The 17,400-nt window shown below is 46.3% G+C and overlaps 1 protein-coding gene across 1 annotated transcript in view; it reads left to right on the top strand.

The window, feature by feature from the left end:
* Positions 1 to 17,002, top strand: part of PAPPA (pappalysin 1) — a 229,524-nt gene extending 212,522 nt beyond the window's left edge. Inside the window, exon 22 of the mRNA XM_037027516.2 lies at positions 11,112 to 17,002. Coding sequence (XP_036883411.2) covers positions 11,112 to 11,219 — 108 coding nt within the window. The 3' untranslated portion in view covers positions 11,220 to 17,002. The remainder of the gene's footprint in view (positions 1 to 11,111) is intronic.
* Positions 17,003 to 17,400: the final 398 nt, after the last annotated feature.

Below are 17,400 nucleotides of genomic sequence, written 5' to 3'. Positions count from 1 at the left end.
TGAAAAAAAACACAAACACATGGAGGCTAAACAGTGTAATAGTAAACAACCAATAGGTCAAAAAAAGAAATTAAAGAGGAAATCAAAAATATTTGGAGGATAATGAAAGTGAAAACACAATGAAAGTAGAAACAAAATCTTTGGAATGCAGCAAAAGCAGTTCTAAGAGGGATGTTTATAGCATTACAGGCTACTGCAAGAATTGAGAAAAATCTCAACTAAAAAACTAACCCTACACCTAAGGAACTAGAAAAAGAACAAAGCCCAAAGTTAGTAGAAGGAAGGAAACAAATATCAGAGGAAAAGTCAATGAAATAGAGACTAAAAAGCAAACAAATGATCAATGAAACTAAAGGCTGGTTTTTTGAAAGGATAAACAAAATTGGTAAACCTTTAGCTAGACTCATCAAGAAAAAGAGAAAGAGGACTTAAAAAATAAAATCAGAATTGAAAGAGAAGTTACAGCTGACACCACAGAAATACAAACGATGATAAGAAATTACAATGAAAGCTTTTATGCCAACAAATTAGACAACCTAGAACAAATGGATAAGTTCCTAGAAATATGCCTCTCCCAAGACTGAACCAGGAAGAAAGAGAAAATCTGAACTGACTGCATACTAGTAATGAAATTGAACTGGTAATCAAAAAATTCGCAACAAATAAAATTCCGGGATGAGAGGGCTTCACAGGAGAATTCTAACAATCATATAAAGAGTCAATATCTCTCCTCCTCAAACTATTTCCAAAAATTGAAGAGGAAGAAAAGCTTCCAAATTCATTCTATAAGGCCAGCATCACCTTGAAAGCAAAACAAGAGAAAAACACTGCAAAGAAAGAAAATTATACTCCTATGTCCTTGGTGAACATAGACGCAAAAATCCTCAACAAAATATTAGCAAACTGAAATGAAAATACAGTAAAAGGATCATTCCCCACAATAAAGTGGCATTTATCCAGGGATACAAGGGTAGTTCCATCCCTGCAAATCAATCAGTGCGATGCACCACATTAACAAAACAAAGGGTAAACACCATATGATCACTCGGTAGATGCTGAAAAAGGATTTGATCAAATTCAGCATCCATTCATGACAAAAATGCTCTACAAAGTAGGTATAGGGGTCTACACCTCAACATAATAAAGGCTACACATAGCGACCCACAGCTAACATACTCACTAGAAAAAAGCTGAAAGCTTTTCCTCTAAGATCAGCAACAAGGCAAAGATGCCCATTTGCCATTTGTATTCAAAGTAGTACTGGAAGTCCTAGCCACAGCCATCAAGCAAGAAAAGAAGTGAAGGGCATCCAAATTGGTAAGGAATAAGTAAAATTGTCACTATTTGCAGATGACATGATATTTTATATAGAAAACTGTAAAGACTCCACCAACAAACTACTAGAACTGATAAATGAATTTAGTCAAATCAGAGAATTCAAAACCAAAACACATAAATCTGTTGCATTTCTATATAAATAATGAACTAGCAGAAGAAGAAATTAAGAAATCAATCCCATTTACAGCTATATCAACAAGAAGAAAATACCTAGGAAGAAATTTAACTAAGTAGGTGAAAGAGCTGTACTCTGAAAGCTATATGACAATGATGAAAGAAATTGAAAAAGACACAAATAAATGGAAAGGTCTCCCATGCTCATGGATAGGAAGGGTTAGCATTGTTAAAATGATCATACTGCCCAAAGCAGTCCACAGATTCAGTGCAATCCCTATCAAAATACCAATGGCATTCCTACTTCCTGCAGTAGCTGGTTCATAAAGACAACAGGTGGAAGAAATAGATAATAATACAAAACACCCCAGAGTAACCCACTGTGTATATCAGACACCCTGCCAGACCCTTGTCTTCCATTATCATCTTCTTTAATCCTCACATCAACTCTTGACAGGTCGCTATTGCCCTATTGTGCAATTGAACCAATTTTTGACTTGGAGTGCTTAGAGGACTTGCTTGAGTTCACTTGGCTACGAGTGCTGAGGTCCAAATTTGAACCCAGTTCTGTCTGACTCAGGAGCCCAGCTCTTTCTCCCACATGGGGCTGAGTCTCAGAAGGGGAAAACAGGTGGGGATAGGACCTCAGAGGTTAACCTGAGATTTCCAGAATGGCTGCTTCATAATGGGCATGCCCCTCCCAGTTCCAGCTGGAGACACTGCAGTGTGAACCCAGCGGCCAGGAAACCCTGGGTGTGGGACCCCTCACCTTGGCAAAAGTGAAAGCAGCTTCTCCCAGCAGCTAAGACGGGGTGGGGCGTAGTTGAGGCTCTCAGCCTTGCCAGTCACCTATGATATCCCAGACAGGAGTTTCCTCTGAGTGGAAAAAAAAGTCTTGGTTTCTGTCTCCAGCCTCCACAGCAGGAAGCCTCGCAAGGCAGGAGAGGGGCCAGAGGCTGGCTTCCCCTTCTCCTCCCCTGCTCTCACCCACTGGTCCTGTTTCCTTCCCACCTGTACTGCTGGCCCGCATCACAAAGCATGGCAAGTTTGCTGCCTGGAAGCACTGGCCCATACTCACAAACTCAGTGACAGGGCAGATTGTTTCATGCCCCTCCTAAATTACAGTGATTCACGAACTGAGCACATAGCATGTGCTTGGCCATGGGTAGGAATCTCTATGCATATTATCTCATTTTGAATAAAATTTAAAAAAAACCAGCAAGGTAGAAATTGAGGCTCAAAGAGGTGGAATTACTTGCACAAGGTGACAGAGCTGTGTGTAAGATTTAGGACTTTTCCTGACTCCAAACTAATCATTGTAGCCACTGTTTGTTAGGAGCTAACTATGGGCCAAGCACAGTGTGAGCTGCTTTTACACCTGCCGCGGCCTCAGTACGGTAGCCTTGCTGTCCCAGGCATTGTCTTTTTGCCTTTATTCTATAGACAGGGCAGCTGAGGCTTGGAAGCTTTAAGGTCCTGCAGCCAGGCAGCGGGACAGCTAAGAGGCAACCCCAGTGAGTCTGAACCACACAGCAATGCCTCTAACCCCTGTTCTGAACACACAGCTGCGTTGCACTCGCATCTTGCCCAGGCATCTTTCCCTTCTCCCAGCGGGTCGGCTTCTTGCTTCCTAGTCCTTCTGGACTGGAGTCTCGGGTGTGAACTCAAGGCACAGGGCTAAGCACTCAACACCTTCTCCCACATGTCCTTGTAGCCAACTCTCCACCTAACCTCTTCCCAGTCCGCAGGGCTGGGGCCTCCCAGTCACTTGGCCCAGAGTGATGTCTGTCTGCTCCCTCCTCCATCCTTCCTCCCCTTGATTGTCTGCACAGACACCAGCTGTTCCCCACATCTGCCTTGTGGGGTGACCTGAGCCTGGCTGGTAGATGAGAGCAAGACAGTGCAGGAAACTCCGTCTGACAGGGGTGACCAGTCTCCCGTCCAGACACCCGTCCACAGTGCACGGCAGACAGGAAGGGGCAGGACTCGGCTTCTTTGCATGGCAGTTTCCTATTTTCCTCTTGGAGTCTTGAGGAGTCTTGAATACGGAGGAGATTTTCAGAATGGCTGCTCAGTAGTTTCCCCTCAAAACCACCACAACACATTTGTTTATAATTGGAAGCATTCTAAGGAAGTATGTGCCGGGTGTTTACGGAGGAAGGCGAAACAACCTTAGCTTGCCCAGCATGCCAAGTCTTTCCGGGGCCAGATGGCAGGGAGCACTAGTTATGGTCACGTGTTGCAGCTGCTAAGAGACTGACTCTGGAAGGTACCTGGGGAGTTGCGGAGTAGTCCCAGTTCTGAGCTCTGTGCACTTGGGCAAGCCACCCTGGGTTTTATCTTTTGGTATTTGGATTCATGTCTGAGGTTCTCCATGTGGCTTCCTGAGTGAAATGGTCATTGAGTGAAAACTTGAAGACTATGCTGGGCGGGGATCCGCAGAGATTAAGAAGAGGTAAGTCTGAGAAGCTTGTCTCAGCATAGGATGGCATGCCCCACTGCTGACCTTCAGGGCAGGGTTGCCATATTTATTTACTAAATCCATAAAAACTTGGTTTCTTAGGAAAGGACATTATGCCCTCATGCAGCGTGTTGGTCTAAGGAGGCTAGCAATTCTATGAGATATGGAAAAAAAATCAAAATCATTACCCAGAGAGCAGTCGCCTTAGCAGAGTGGCCCAGGTTGAAGGGTTGGATGTTGGGTTGCTGAGTTGGGAATGTACATCAATGGCTGGTGTATCTCAACTTAGCAACCAAATGGTCCTCTTAAAACAAGTCAGGTGGTATCACACCTCTATGCAAAACCTTTCAGGGTCTCCCCATTTTACTCAGAGTAAAAACCAATGGCCTCCAAGGCCCTGCATGCCCTGCCCACCCCCATTACCTGTCTGACCTCACTCCCTACTACCGGTACCCTTCCTCAGTTTACTCCAGCCCTCTGGACTCCTTGCCATCCCTTGCACAGGCCAGCCAGGCATCCTACTACCTTTAGCCTTTATTACTGGCTGTTCCTTTGGCCAAGAACATTCCTCTGCATTCATCCTCATGACTCACTCCTTCACCTCCTCCAAGCCCTTGCCCAAGTGTCATGTTCTCAATGAGCCCCACCCTGACCACCCATCTTACATAGCCCCCAGCACTCCCACACCTATTTTCCTTGGCTTCTCCTTTTTTCCTTTCCTCTATAACACCAGTCACCTCAGCACATACTATAAAATACACTTATTAATTATTTTCTGGCAATCCCTACCCCTCTTGCTGCTAGAATTAAAATTTCATGAGGACAAGAGTAGGCATCTATTTTGTTCACTGATGTACCCTTAGTCCTGATGTTCACCCCACTGTTGAGTTCCCTCTATGTGACAGAGACTGTTCTGTCTGTCACAAGCAAGATGGACTTGGTCCCAGCTAGGCTGAGTTCATGTCTTATCGCCCAGTGGCCAGGCATTTAGATTTAGAGTACAGTAAGTGCTAATGGAGACCAGTGAGGAAGTCAACAGCGCTTCCTGGAGAAGGCAGCACCGGAGGTGAAACCTGAGAAGTACAGTCAGGCTTACCCAGCAGAAAGGAGTAGGGGAAGGACCAGAGGTAAGGATGAGGGACAGAAGAATGTTTCTGGCAAAGGGCACAGTCTGTGCAAAGGCCCAGGCATACGGGAGCTTATCAAGGAAAGTATAATTGCCTGAGGGTGGCTAGAGCTCAACCAAGAGGGGAAGGGGTAAGGGATGGGTCCTGAGAAGGCTTGTCTAAGCCAAGCCAGGGAATTGGAAATTTATCCAGAGAGCCGTTGGGGCATTTAGTGACTTCATGCACTGAACTACAGAGAATCCGAGAAGGCTTCCTGGAAGACGGGATAGATGTACTGAGCTTGGAAGATTAGTAAGAGACAACAGACAAATGGCTGAACAGACAGACAAATTCTTCCCTGACCAAAATTTGCTGGCTTCTGGAGTGTTACAGTTTCCCCCTTTGGGGTGTAGCTTTGATTTTTCCATGTGGATGAACTGAACACTCATTTTCGCTTATCCTCTGAATGGATCAGACCTTTCTATTCCCCTCCAATTTTCATCATAACCACTGTCAGCATCATCACTACCACCACCAGCAATATTACTAATAGCAGTGACAGCATTAACTGAGCACTTAGTATACTCCCTGTACTGCGCTACATGCTTTAATTTTATACTTGATCCAAAATACTTCTATGGACCAAGACTGCTATTACCTCCATTTTACAGATAGACTGAAATGCAGCAAAAGGAAAAAACGTGGCTACTAACATACTCTAAGTCACTAACGAGGCAAGGAATCAGTCCAAGTCTCCTTCTCGTCTAGGCCAGCACTCGTCTCCACGTAGCGCACATTTTTTTTCTCCCATTTTATCATCTGCTTAGCAACATGACCACTTTATCCACAGTTAAGCAAGCTCCTGTGTTCATTGACTCTCCAGACCCTGTACCAGCCACATACCTACCCTACCCTCAAGGAGCTTACAAGGGAGTCCTCATATTTGGCCTCATGCCTTGATCTACTGGATCCCATTAGATCTTTCCATCAACACTAGGAAGTCCCTGAGGCTCAGGATGGTGAACTGACTTGCACAAGGTGCTGTGGCGGGTGGGTGGCCAGTCACGGTTTCCTGACTTTCGGTGCCAGATGTCTCTTGCTCCCCGAGCTACACACTCTCTGCTTGTGACCTCCCTGTCAGGTCTGAGTCAGAATCCAGCCCCTGCCTATTTCCCAGCCTCAGACAAGACCTGCAGCCAGGGCCTTGCGGTACATTTCCTGGGCTGCATTCCTGAACCGCTCACACCCACAGAGGAAGGTGTTATCCTGGGCAGCTCACCCAGAGAGAGAAACCCCTGTGCCTGAGCACCATCTCCAGCCCAGGGGGAAAAAGCAGAGAATCCTGGCCTTTAGTCATTGACCTGGGCTTACTGACAGAATCCTAGAGTGGCTGGCCAAGCCATTTATGGGACAGCCTAGCCACATGGTGCTGGGAATCCCAAATGTAAACTGTCCACCACGGCGTTTGGGCTGTGGGTGGTTCGTTTTCTTGGGAGGCCGTCTGGGGGAGAAGGTGAGAAGCTACTTGGGGAATCGGAGAATCCGGGGATTGAGCTCAGAGCTGGCTTTCAGGGGGTGACTCTTCTCTCCATGTCTCGGTTTCCTCCTCTGTGACAAGGGAGCCCTCCCTGACTCTTGCCCTACCTGCCTCTGGGGGGACAGCATGGAGGAGCAGTTGCAAACAGGGATGCAGATCCCAGGCCACCTGCCAGCCAAGTGACTCACCTCTTTGCATCTTAGTTTCCTCTAAGATGTAAAAACGGAGCTAGAGAGGATAGCTGCCTTATTAGGGTTGCTGGGAAGAGTGAGTGAGATAACGCACATTGTGTTAACTCCATGCCAGGCACATAATAAAGGGTAAAAGGCGCTTGGCTATAAAAAGACAAAGCAGTGGTCAGCCCAGCCAGGCTGTGGGGGAGGAAGGACCTCCCCGTACCTTCACTTGTTGAAAAGTTCTCCGTGCTTGGATTGGGGGTTAGAATCTTGCATCATCTACTTATTGACTGGTAGTGAGTCCCAGGGCAAATTCGTTTCGTTTAAACATTCTGAAGCTTCTATTTGCTCATCTGCAAGATGGGTAGCTAATAATGATAGCCTCATGAGGCTAGGTGGAGTCAGTGAGCTGGCATCGGGTGCGAGGAAGGCCCTCAGGAAGTGTGAGAGAGAGAGAGAGAGAGAGAGAGAGAGAGAGAGAGAGTGTGTGTGTGAGAGAGAGAGTGTGTGTGTGTGTGTGTGTGTGTGTGTGCAGCCCCTGTCCTTCCAGGTCAGACCTAGGGACCCCTGGGAAAGTGGCCAGAGCTAGCGATCTCCACCCTTCCCTTCCCACCTACAGGCCCGTTATCAGGGAGGATGCTTGTGACCAGAGGAGACCCTGAGGCAGGCTCTGAGCAGGCAGCTCACAGAGAGGCGGGAGGAAGGGCAGGAGGAGGGAACAGCGCACTGCGTGTCTCCTCTGCACCAGGGCCTCTGTGAGCTGGTGTGCGGACAGCGTCATTGCCTGGGCTCCTCACCGGGGCCCTGGGAGGGCTGTATGAAGACCCTCATCTTACAGATGGGGAGATGGAAGGCCACAGTCCCCCAAGGACTTGAGAGAAGCCAGGCGGTGCCTGTGTGGAGCCCACCCCTGAACCCAGGCTCATCTGCCTCACAAATTCCCCTCAAAGGCTCAGGAAATGCAGTCGCACTGACAAGCTCCCGATCTGCCTCCTGAGAGCAAACCTTCTAGAGTTCCCTGTATTCTGATTGGGGTTCCTCCCCTTGGTATCCAGACATGTTTCTCTGGGAAAATGCTAAAGCTGCCTGGGCTGGCCGGGGCTGGGAAGACAGTGGTTACACCAAGCCCATGGGGCCCGAGGGGCCCGAGAGGCTAACTGCTGGCACAGCCCTGCCAGGTGATGAGTTTGGGCAAGCTGATGGGACTCAGGATGGCGGGAGCGGAACATGCAAGTCAGGGTCTGCGGAGAAAGTCTACTTTTCTAGGGCCTTTCTGGCAAGGGCTATACCTTCTGCCTTCTTCAGACTGAGAAGGATTTCCAGTCAGATGGAAACATAGAAACTGCTAACGTCAACTCTTGATGTACAGATATGAAAGCTGAAGCCCAGAGAAGGGAAGTAACTTGGACAAGGTCACACAGCAAGTGAATGCAGGAGCAGAGGCTCCCTGCCTTGTTTTCTGCCTGAATATTTGTACAGTCATTTGTTACCCCACTCAGACCCGTTGTGGTGCATAGAGACTCACTCCTACAGCAGACACGGTCCCTGCCCAGACTGAGCTGGCACTCAAGTGCAGAAGCTCAGTGCTAGAAGGGCCTACAGAGTGGGTGCTATGCTGTGGGTGGACGTTTTGCTGCCGTCTGCGGTCAGGCTGCTGAGGGGGCTGAGTTCTTGAGATAAGACCTAAGGAATGAGCTGCCGGCCAGGGAGAGAGCAGCGAGGGTCAGGGTGGGATGTTAATGGCTAACAGCTTCCAAGTAGGAAACTGCTTGGAGTATTTGAGGAACCAATAAACAAACAAATCAGCCACAGAGCAGAGAATCAGGGAGCCAGGGGAGGCCCGAGAAGTGGAAGAGATCAGATCAGGTTAGGCCTTGAACTCTTGGTAAGGACTTCGGGTCTTATTCTGAGAGGAAACCTGCAGAGGCTTTGCCTGTGCAAGGTGCAGCAGGGAGTGCGAGAGAAGTCAGACGTGAGACCGTTTCTAATGGGTCACGGAGCCCAATGGGGAAGAGTTACAGACAGAATTGTGTGCAGGGCATGGGAGGTAACTGGATCGTTCTGATACTTAGCTGTGGGCAAGGGCAGGAGAAGGGGACAGATAAAGGGATGGGTGATCTGAGGACAAAGCAGCCGCCCCAGGCTGGAAGCTGGGAGAGCGGGAATGATAGGCAGGAAAGGTGTCATGGATGGTGAAATATGAGCTAGTAGGAAATTTGATTCAGCACATACGTATTCAGCGTCGAGCATCTCCTGAGGGTTGGGCCGTGTGCTGAGACTTTTAGATGTTTATTCTTGTTTGATCTCTATGACCATCTGAAATACAGTACTTTTTTAAATCACCCTTTTTTAAATGTAGAAACTAAGGGTCATGGCAGTAAAAGGACTTTCTCAAAGATGTTCACTGGACCTGAGGCAGAAAGATGCCGGGCCAAGCCTCCCGGTCCCCGTGGGGATACTCTCCCCACTCAACCTCACTTGTTAGGTTTGGTCTTGGCTCTGCCCTCAGTTTCCCCACTTGGCCTGGAGGGTTTACTCCAGGTCTCTTCCAGTTCTAACATTCTCTGCTGCTCTTGGAGGTGAAGAGGTTGTGGAAGAATATTCTAGATTGCAAGGCCCAGTGACTGGGAAGAAAATGTCCTCCACAGGGAACAGCAAGTAGCGTTAGGGAGAGAGACAGGCACTGCCCAGAAGCAGCTGTGCGAATGCCGAGAACGGCGTCAAGAGCCTATGGATTAAACTGGGAAGAGAAGGAAGCTACTGGGAGGGCAGCGAGTCAGGGAGAGATGGAGGCAGGAACAGTCACTCCCTCATCTCACGGCTCGGTGTCCGGGGAAACACGAATGACAGCCCAGCCCTTCCCTGCCTCATGAGGGAGAAAGAGACGGGTACCTGGAGTTGAGCCCTGAGCACGGTCAACACTGTGTGCTCCTTAATCCTCCTATCCCTCAGCACACCCTCAGGAGGTGCATGCTTGTATTATTCCCATTTGATGAATGAGTTAACAGAGGCTCAGAGAAATCGGCACATGCTCAAGGTCACCCCTCAAGAAGGTGACGGAGCTGGGATTTATACTTCCAGCTTCCCATTCGTTCCTACGTTTTAAATCATTCCAGTACTGCAGGATGGAGAGTGGATCGGAGGGAGGGAGGGAAAGAGAGAGCATGGGCAGGCAGGCAAAGAGGCAGAGAGAAAGAGAGAGTCCACAAGCTGGGAAGACAGAGATGTTCTCTGAGACTGTGTGAGCACTGGGAGACCCTGCCCAGGCAGGAGGCAAATGAGGTCATTAGATCCATCTGTGCAGATGGGGGACCCACTGGGGAAAGTCATATGCAAATGTCATGATGCAATGAGGTGAAATCCACTTGCTTTAGCCCAGGCTGGGGCGCAAGCAGGAACTGCCCTGTGCGCTTTTGAAAGACAGACAGACCTTCGGCTGCACGGGGAAGACTTTCGCTTTGCTGGTTTCTTTCTCTCAGTTTCTAGAAAGGAAAGCCAGCCCAAGGTCACAGAGCATGTGAAGGGATCGACTGGGAACTGAAACTTATGCCTTTTTCTTTTTTAAAAAATGTGTTCTTTCATTTTTTCCAGCTTTCCTAAAATACACGTGTATCAAATCATCACGTTGTGTACCTCTCACTCTTTCTTATGCTAAAATCTGCTCCTGAGATCCTTCAACCAAATGTATGCAGATTCCCTATGTGAAATGTTCCCTACAGGCCCCCTGGAAGGTGATCTGCACTTGCCAAGACGTGCTTCTGTTGTTTTCATCCCCAAAATCAAAACCAATATGTGCAGCGAGTTAGGTTTTCTTAAAAGACATTGTCATTTCACTTGACCATTTCAACAGTCCTATGAGTGAGACCTCCACTGTGCGAGTCTGTTAACCAACTCTGGTGCATAGTACATTCAACTGTTCAGCAGCGATTTCATCCAGCTCTTGGCATTCGCAGAGGCGAATGGGTCCCATTCCATCAGTTCTACAGCTGGGAACCTGAGGCCCAGAGAGAGGTAGCTTGTCCTATGTTACATGCCAAACTGGTCCTTTCTGGGCCTCAGTTTCCCTGTCTTTAAAAGGGGGATTGTTTTAGTATACAGCCTACAGAATTGTCAAAGGATCTGGTGTCTTCCTATTTGGAAAGTGCTTAGCACATTGCCTGAGCCACAATATGTGTCCCTGCAAATTGAAGCTGCTTTGATACTGACCATGGTGATCTTGCTAAAAGTTCTCACTAGGCTAGCAGGAAGCAGAGCCATGACTAGAACTTGAATCTGCTGTCCCCCAAATCCTGTGATGTGTGCCCTCTGCCCTGCCTCTCTGAAAGCTACTGTTTCAGATGCAGCCTCCTGGCTCACCTCTCCTCTTTCTCTCTCTGCAGGTCACTCCCTTCCCTATGTCCTGTGACCTACAAGGTGACTGTGCTTGTCGGGACCCCCAGGCCCAAGAACACAGCCGGAAAGACGTCCGGGGCTACAGCCATGGCTAAGGAAGGACAAGGAGTTGTCAAAGAATTCCCAGTGCCAGGACCCGCATCCCTTTGGTATTGATTTCACAGTCAGCTGCTCAACGGAATGGCCTCTCCACACCAGGGGTCCTTAGCACCCAACCAGTCTGCCTTTAATTTCACCCAGGAAGGACTCATGATGGGGGGTGGGGGGTGCGTGAAACAAGTCTTGCCATGTTGAATGATAGAATGGAATCCCATCCCAAAGTCTTACACAGGGACTGCCTATACAGCATGCAGTCCCGGAACCTCCTTAAAGTCTAACCATTCATCCCACGACCACAGCAAGAACCACGTTTTGTCTGTAGGAGTGTGCACATTTGCGGTCGGTACACATACACACATGCACGCACACCCATGCGAAACACCCGTGCGAGGGCAGTTTGGGAGACTGAGCAGAGAGAGGCTAGAACAGACTCACTCTTCCCTTTCCCAAGATCCTAGCCAACACTGTACTTGGGAGAAAGGGAGTTGCAGAAACCGCTAAGACCAAGTGTTGAGATGCCAAGATAACTCACACTCGGAGGCTTGGAATATGGAAGGCATGAACAATTGTAACGCCCTTTGGGATTGGAAATGAGATGGTTTCTCATCACCTACCTTCTAGGGAAGTAGGACCCAGGAAGAGGTAAAGAAACCAAGGTATGCAAAGCCCCCCACCAGATTCCTCTGCTTGCCATGGAGGGATTTTACCAGCTTCAGGGTTTGAGGCCAAGCTGGAGATGGCTTAAGATTGCAATGTCAAGGTATTACAACAGCCCCCTGCTTGAGGCTTGAGGCCATAATATCCCTCCAGAACTCACCCACTTCCCAAATCTTGCCTTGGGACCACACTTGCTGCTACTTTTCCTGCTGCTCTATCCTAGACATTGAGTACCCCCAAAGTGGTAGGACTAGGTTAGGAAAAACCCCACACAACCAAACAGTCTGCCTTAAAGGTGAACCATAGTTTCCCACTGCTCCTCACTTCTTGGCCCTTCTGCAAGAGAAAAACCCTCACTGGCCCACATGGTGAAAAGTGAAGTCCCCCATGGGTGGGCTGCTCATCAGAGAAGGGAGCTGAGGGCCTTGGATGCCGGACCTCCTCACTGAGAGTCCAGAAGGTCTTAGCCAGTGTTAGATTTTATAATCCCGTGGAACAGTGTTAAGTTTCTGTGGTGTTAGAGCCATCCAAAGCTGCTGGAATTGTAGGGACCAGAGCTGTTATCGTTACCCAGGCCTTCCAGGCCCTCGTGGAGAAAGCGGGCCTTGGTCCTGAGACCTCACTGCTGCCCTGAGTAGCTATAACTCTGAAAGAGAGAATCATCTTGGATATGATCAGTCTAGACTGTGTTCAAGCGGGCCATCAGCGGGAAGCTGAAGGGTTCCCAGCCTCAGGCCCCAGTGACCGACAGGGCCATCACGTTTTCCACACAGTTTACCAGCTACCAGTAGCCCCTCCACACCTGTGGCTAGGCGGCCCTTCCCTCTCGCCCAGGTTCAGGATCAAAAAGTTAAGAGGAAATTAGTCAAATGCACACAGAAGCCCCCACCTCTTTGGGGTCCTCTTTTCAGACAGTTATCTGTCCACTCCTTCTGGATTAAAATGGAAAGAGATTAATACAGAATGGAAATGGAAAATGGAGAGAACGGTTAAGTTGGACAATTTCTGAGACCTGGAACTCAGGAACTGAGGCCATAGGAGGGTCTAGATGTTTAGCATAACAATTGCTGTAAATCAAGTCATCCCAAAGACAACCAAAAAAAGACAAAAAAACAGAGTCTAGAAGAAGAATAGAAAATCCCAGGCATGTGCACTGAGCCTCCTCATTCCTGCAGCCAAGGCAGGCATTGTGGATCAGGCACAGCCCTTTTTCCTAAGAGGACCAAAAATAACTTCAGAAACCTTACTCTGTCACTCCGCACAGCAGTCACCTGCTGATCAAGAACACCTGAGAAGACATCAATTAGCCATCTGTGGTCTGTTATATTAAATATATCAAGGTGCTTTTTGCACAGGGGCCCACAAATAAGGAGGCGGTGCCTAGTTTCATGTGGCTTGCATCATATTGAAAACTCTGAGATGAGGTTTCAGAATGGAGAGGCTGACACCATTGTTAAGGTCAGGCACAAACCCTTTTATGTTTCCTCCTTAAAAAAGACTCCTGTCTCATTTATATTCAGAACATATTTCTTCTGTAATCACCGGGGCCAATCTTTAGCAAAATAATAATGGAAGAATTGATAGCATTTCATACCCCTCCCCAGCATGGTAGAACTCATGCTAATTCTTAAAGCCCCTCCATTGCCCTAGGTGAATTGCCAACCTGTGCAGTTAGCTTAGAAGATACAAACTAACAAAGGTAGCAGCTTCAGCCCTTCCAGTTCGTTTAGCATACCAATTAGTAATGTAGAAAACCTGGGAGACCCAAAGATGATATTAGTAATGGTAGAGTTGCAGGAACCACAGAACTTCCCCAGCTTCCCTTAAATGGACCCTCCTCATCTATTCACCCTTCCCTCTGATCCTCACCTATCCACACACTCTCCAGCTGAGCAGCGTCCAGAAAGTCTGACTTCTATCTTCAGACCCACAGATTGAGTTGAGCAAAGATCTGCCCAGGCTCCTTCTTACCATCATTATTCAAACCTGTTACAAATTCATATTTGTTGCCAAGGATATTAGGCAAGAAAGACTGTGTGATTGATGGCTGGCCTCATGCCCACAAGCATAGCGTAATTAATTGGCCCTTCTCAACACGTTGTGAAGGAGGGTCACTTTTATTCATGCAGTGCACTGATTTCCCGTTTGTCTTTCTGGGAATAAGCCCATTCTCTTATCCCTTCAATCAGCTCCTGTTTAGGATAACAGAGTACTCACAAGGAGGCAGTTCTAAGCACTATTGTCTATCAGCAGCTCAGGGCCCCATAAGCACCTGGGGGTTCTGGGTCTGAAGAAGTATTAGCCTGTTAGCAGCAAGAAAGAGAGATGTGGTGGTGGCCAGTTCCCTGAGCCCTATCTTGGGAAACCTTTCCAAGCCACAGCCCTCATTGCATTTCCAGAGGACTTGCATTACCCCTAGATTCTGTGCCAACCACCTCCTAAGGGAAAACAGTCCTCGGGAAGTCCATTTTGGCGGCTGAATTGGGGAGCTAAGGAAGGGCAAGGCCAATGGTTGTAACTAGTAGGGCTTTAAGGGTGGAGCATCTCAGCTGCTGCTCCAGGCTTCAGCATGTTGAGTCACTGCCTAGACAGTCCCCTTGGTCTGATTCCCATCTTGACCAATGCTTAAATGCTATGTGTTGAAAAATACTTCTTTGAGACAGACTTCAGCTACCTCCCTTCCAGGTTTGATTTAACTTGGTTGTAACTGTCAATTTGTTATAGGTCTTACCTGTGTTTAAAAAAGGAGAGAGAGAGAAAGAAAAGGAAAAAAAGGAAAGAGGAAAGAAAGGAAACCATAAATTCAAGTTAACAGTTTTGAGAGAGAGAGAGAGAGAGAGAGAGAGAGAGAGAGAGAGAGAGAGAGAGAGAGAGATAGAGAGAGAGAGTGAGAGAGAGAGAGAGAGAGAGTGTGTGTGTCTGGAACTACAAGTGGGAAAATAAAAAGAAGAAATTGATGACAAAGCTGTACAGATAGAGATAATAGAGGACAGAGAGGTTGAAAGGAAATAAAAATGCATGATTAAATATAAGAATTTTTTAAAAAACCTATTTTTGTGCTTCCTAAAGAAACTGTTTATTCCACAGACCAAGTAGGTAGACACCGCATAAAGAGTTCCCTAGCAGGAGACAGAGAGCAGGGTTTTATGACGCTGCTGTTTTCTGTACATTGTGGTAGGTCCAGGAAATAAGGCACCTTCCCCCCTTGATATGTAGTTGCTATAGGGGGGAGCATTTTGTCTGTTTGTCTGGTGGCAGTCAGTGGTAGTAGGGAGTAGTGGGGGGTGGCTTGAAATTGGTTTTACCAAATATTAAGGGGACATATTGTGTCGTACTGTTCACATTACAAAATGTGTGTCTTTACCAGTAGAGCGCTGGGCTTTCTAAAGGCCGCACTTAGAATCACTCTGCACCGTCCACTTTCCTAAAAAGCTGCTACATGACCAGACAGGTAATTCCCATGGTTCTGGAGAAACAAAATAAAATAAGCCAAGCAAACAACAAACATAAAAACTAAATAGCAAATGAATAAAAGCCTATTCTTTTCATTTACTCAAGTTTTGCCCAGCCCCTACCAACTGTTTGATCTTCAAGTAAATGTGTACTAGCCAAGAGAATGATGTCCCTAGAGCAAGAACCTCGCATTGCTGACTGAGCAGCAGTTTGCTCACGTGATCGTGAATGAGTCACCAGATTGCCTCTCCACTTGTCTCAGAATCTCCAGCTGAAAAATGGGGGCACTACCACTTACCTACCTCACAGCGGGATGGCAGGGGTTGGTGAGGCCCTGAGGCTCTAAAGGGGCTGTGGCAATCTGTGAGAGCTGAAGCGTGACGCAGAGGCCATGAGGTTACTTTTCAAGGATGCACAGGCCCACTGGCCATTCAAGAAAGACAGGGCATGCTGTTTTGATATCTCAAGGAATAAAGCTGGAATTCCTGGATTTTATAATCCACTTTAAGAGAGAGGCTTGTTATGGGGAGTATTTCATTCATAGGTGAATTGGATTTTCCCCCTTACTCTGGCCTTGACCAGTTCTATAATTCGGTTAAAAGCCAATTACTTCCTACAGTGTAGAAATCTGTCTGTTCAAGGCTTATGGGCCATTTCCAATGTTACACAGGAAGGGAGTCCCTAAAAATCTCTTCTCAGACTTAATATTCCACATCGAGTGTTCCATGAAAAGAAATACGGCATTCTGAGTGAAAACAACTCGGCGCTTCTTAAACTAACACACCAGCAGTCAGTGAGGAGAATTTTAAACAATTCTTGATTTGCTTTCTTGGGTCTCTATAATCAATAACCTGTCCGCAGATATCTATCTATATAAAGATATTATATATAAATACAAATTTACATATATATGCACATGTATATATAGTTGTACATATATGTGTGTATATATATACTTAAATGTAATATTTACAAAATAAAACTGTGATCTCGTCTAGAGAAAATGTATTCATATTACCAACTGCTCTTCCATATTTATGTATCATATACCTTTTTATTACTGTTATAATTGTTATGGGTATTTCTAATTATTATGATGTTGAAATCTGTTTGGTACCTTCTGGAAACCACCAAAAAATGACTCTCCATTGAAGTGCTTAAAATCTGTTCTCATGAGAATTCTACTGGCTTACTATTAAAAAAAAAAGAAAAAAAAAAGAAAACAGTCTAAACACCAAAAACAAAACACGATTCCAATCCTTTCTCTGTACCTCACATGCATAAATTTGCTGCTCCTATTTTGGGTTTTATTTTTTTTCCTGTTTATGTGTTTTTATGGATCTAAGTTAAATCTTCCAGCAATATATAAAAATGTAAATAGTAAACTTTATTTATTAAGAATGTCATCTTTTTTAATTTATATTTACACAGTTGTTCATCTAATTTATTTTTTCTATACGGTTTAAATTCTCAAGACATATTTTGCTGTTCATAATATTTTTATCCTGTTCTCATGGATTTGTTTTCCCATACTGTTTTCTCTGGTCTCAATTACAGGTTGGATCTCACACAAAAAAATAATGTCAAAGACAGAAATATTTTGCCACTGTTGATGACTATACCTTAAAATTCTATATTATGAAAATATATAATAGCTTGTATGCTTCAATATGTAGTGGTGTGGTTTTTTATCTGTTGTGCAAACTGAAAGGGCTCCTCCACACTAATAGAGAAGAGAACCCCAAAGCCTAGAAGTAGGAGAGCGATGGGGAGGTTGAGTCCAGTATACACCTAGTCTTCTACGTAAATCGTTCCTGAAAAGCATCTATGTTTTGCACATGCAACAGTTGAAAACCATTCTTCTTACATGTGATAAGAAAGTTCAGTTTTCAGAGAACTAAAAGAAACCACAATTCCAGTTCTAACTAGCCTTTTGGAGGCTGTCTTCAACAATACACTTGCGGCAGCATATCCCTTATTCATTTTCTTTTCTTCAAAAGTGGACACTGGTTGTCTGGCTCATCAAATGAATCTGCAGCTGAGACTGAAGTTTTGCTGTCTTCCATT

The sequence above is a fragment of the Manis javanica genome, chromosome 2 (assembly GCF_040802235.1).
Source record: "Manis javanica isolate MJ-LG chromosome 2, MJ_LKY, whole genome shotgun sequence".
Lineage (NCBI taxonomy): Eukaryota > Metazoa > Chordata > Mammalia > Pholidota > Manidae > Manis > Manis javanica.
This window is presented reverse-complemented; position numbering and strand designations above follow the sequence as displayed.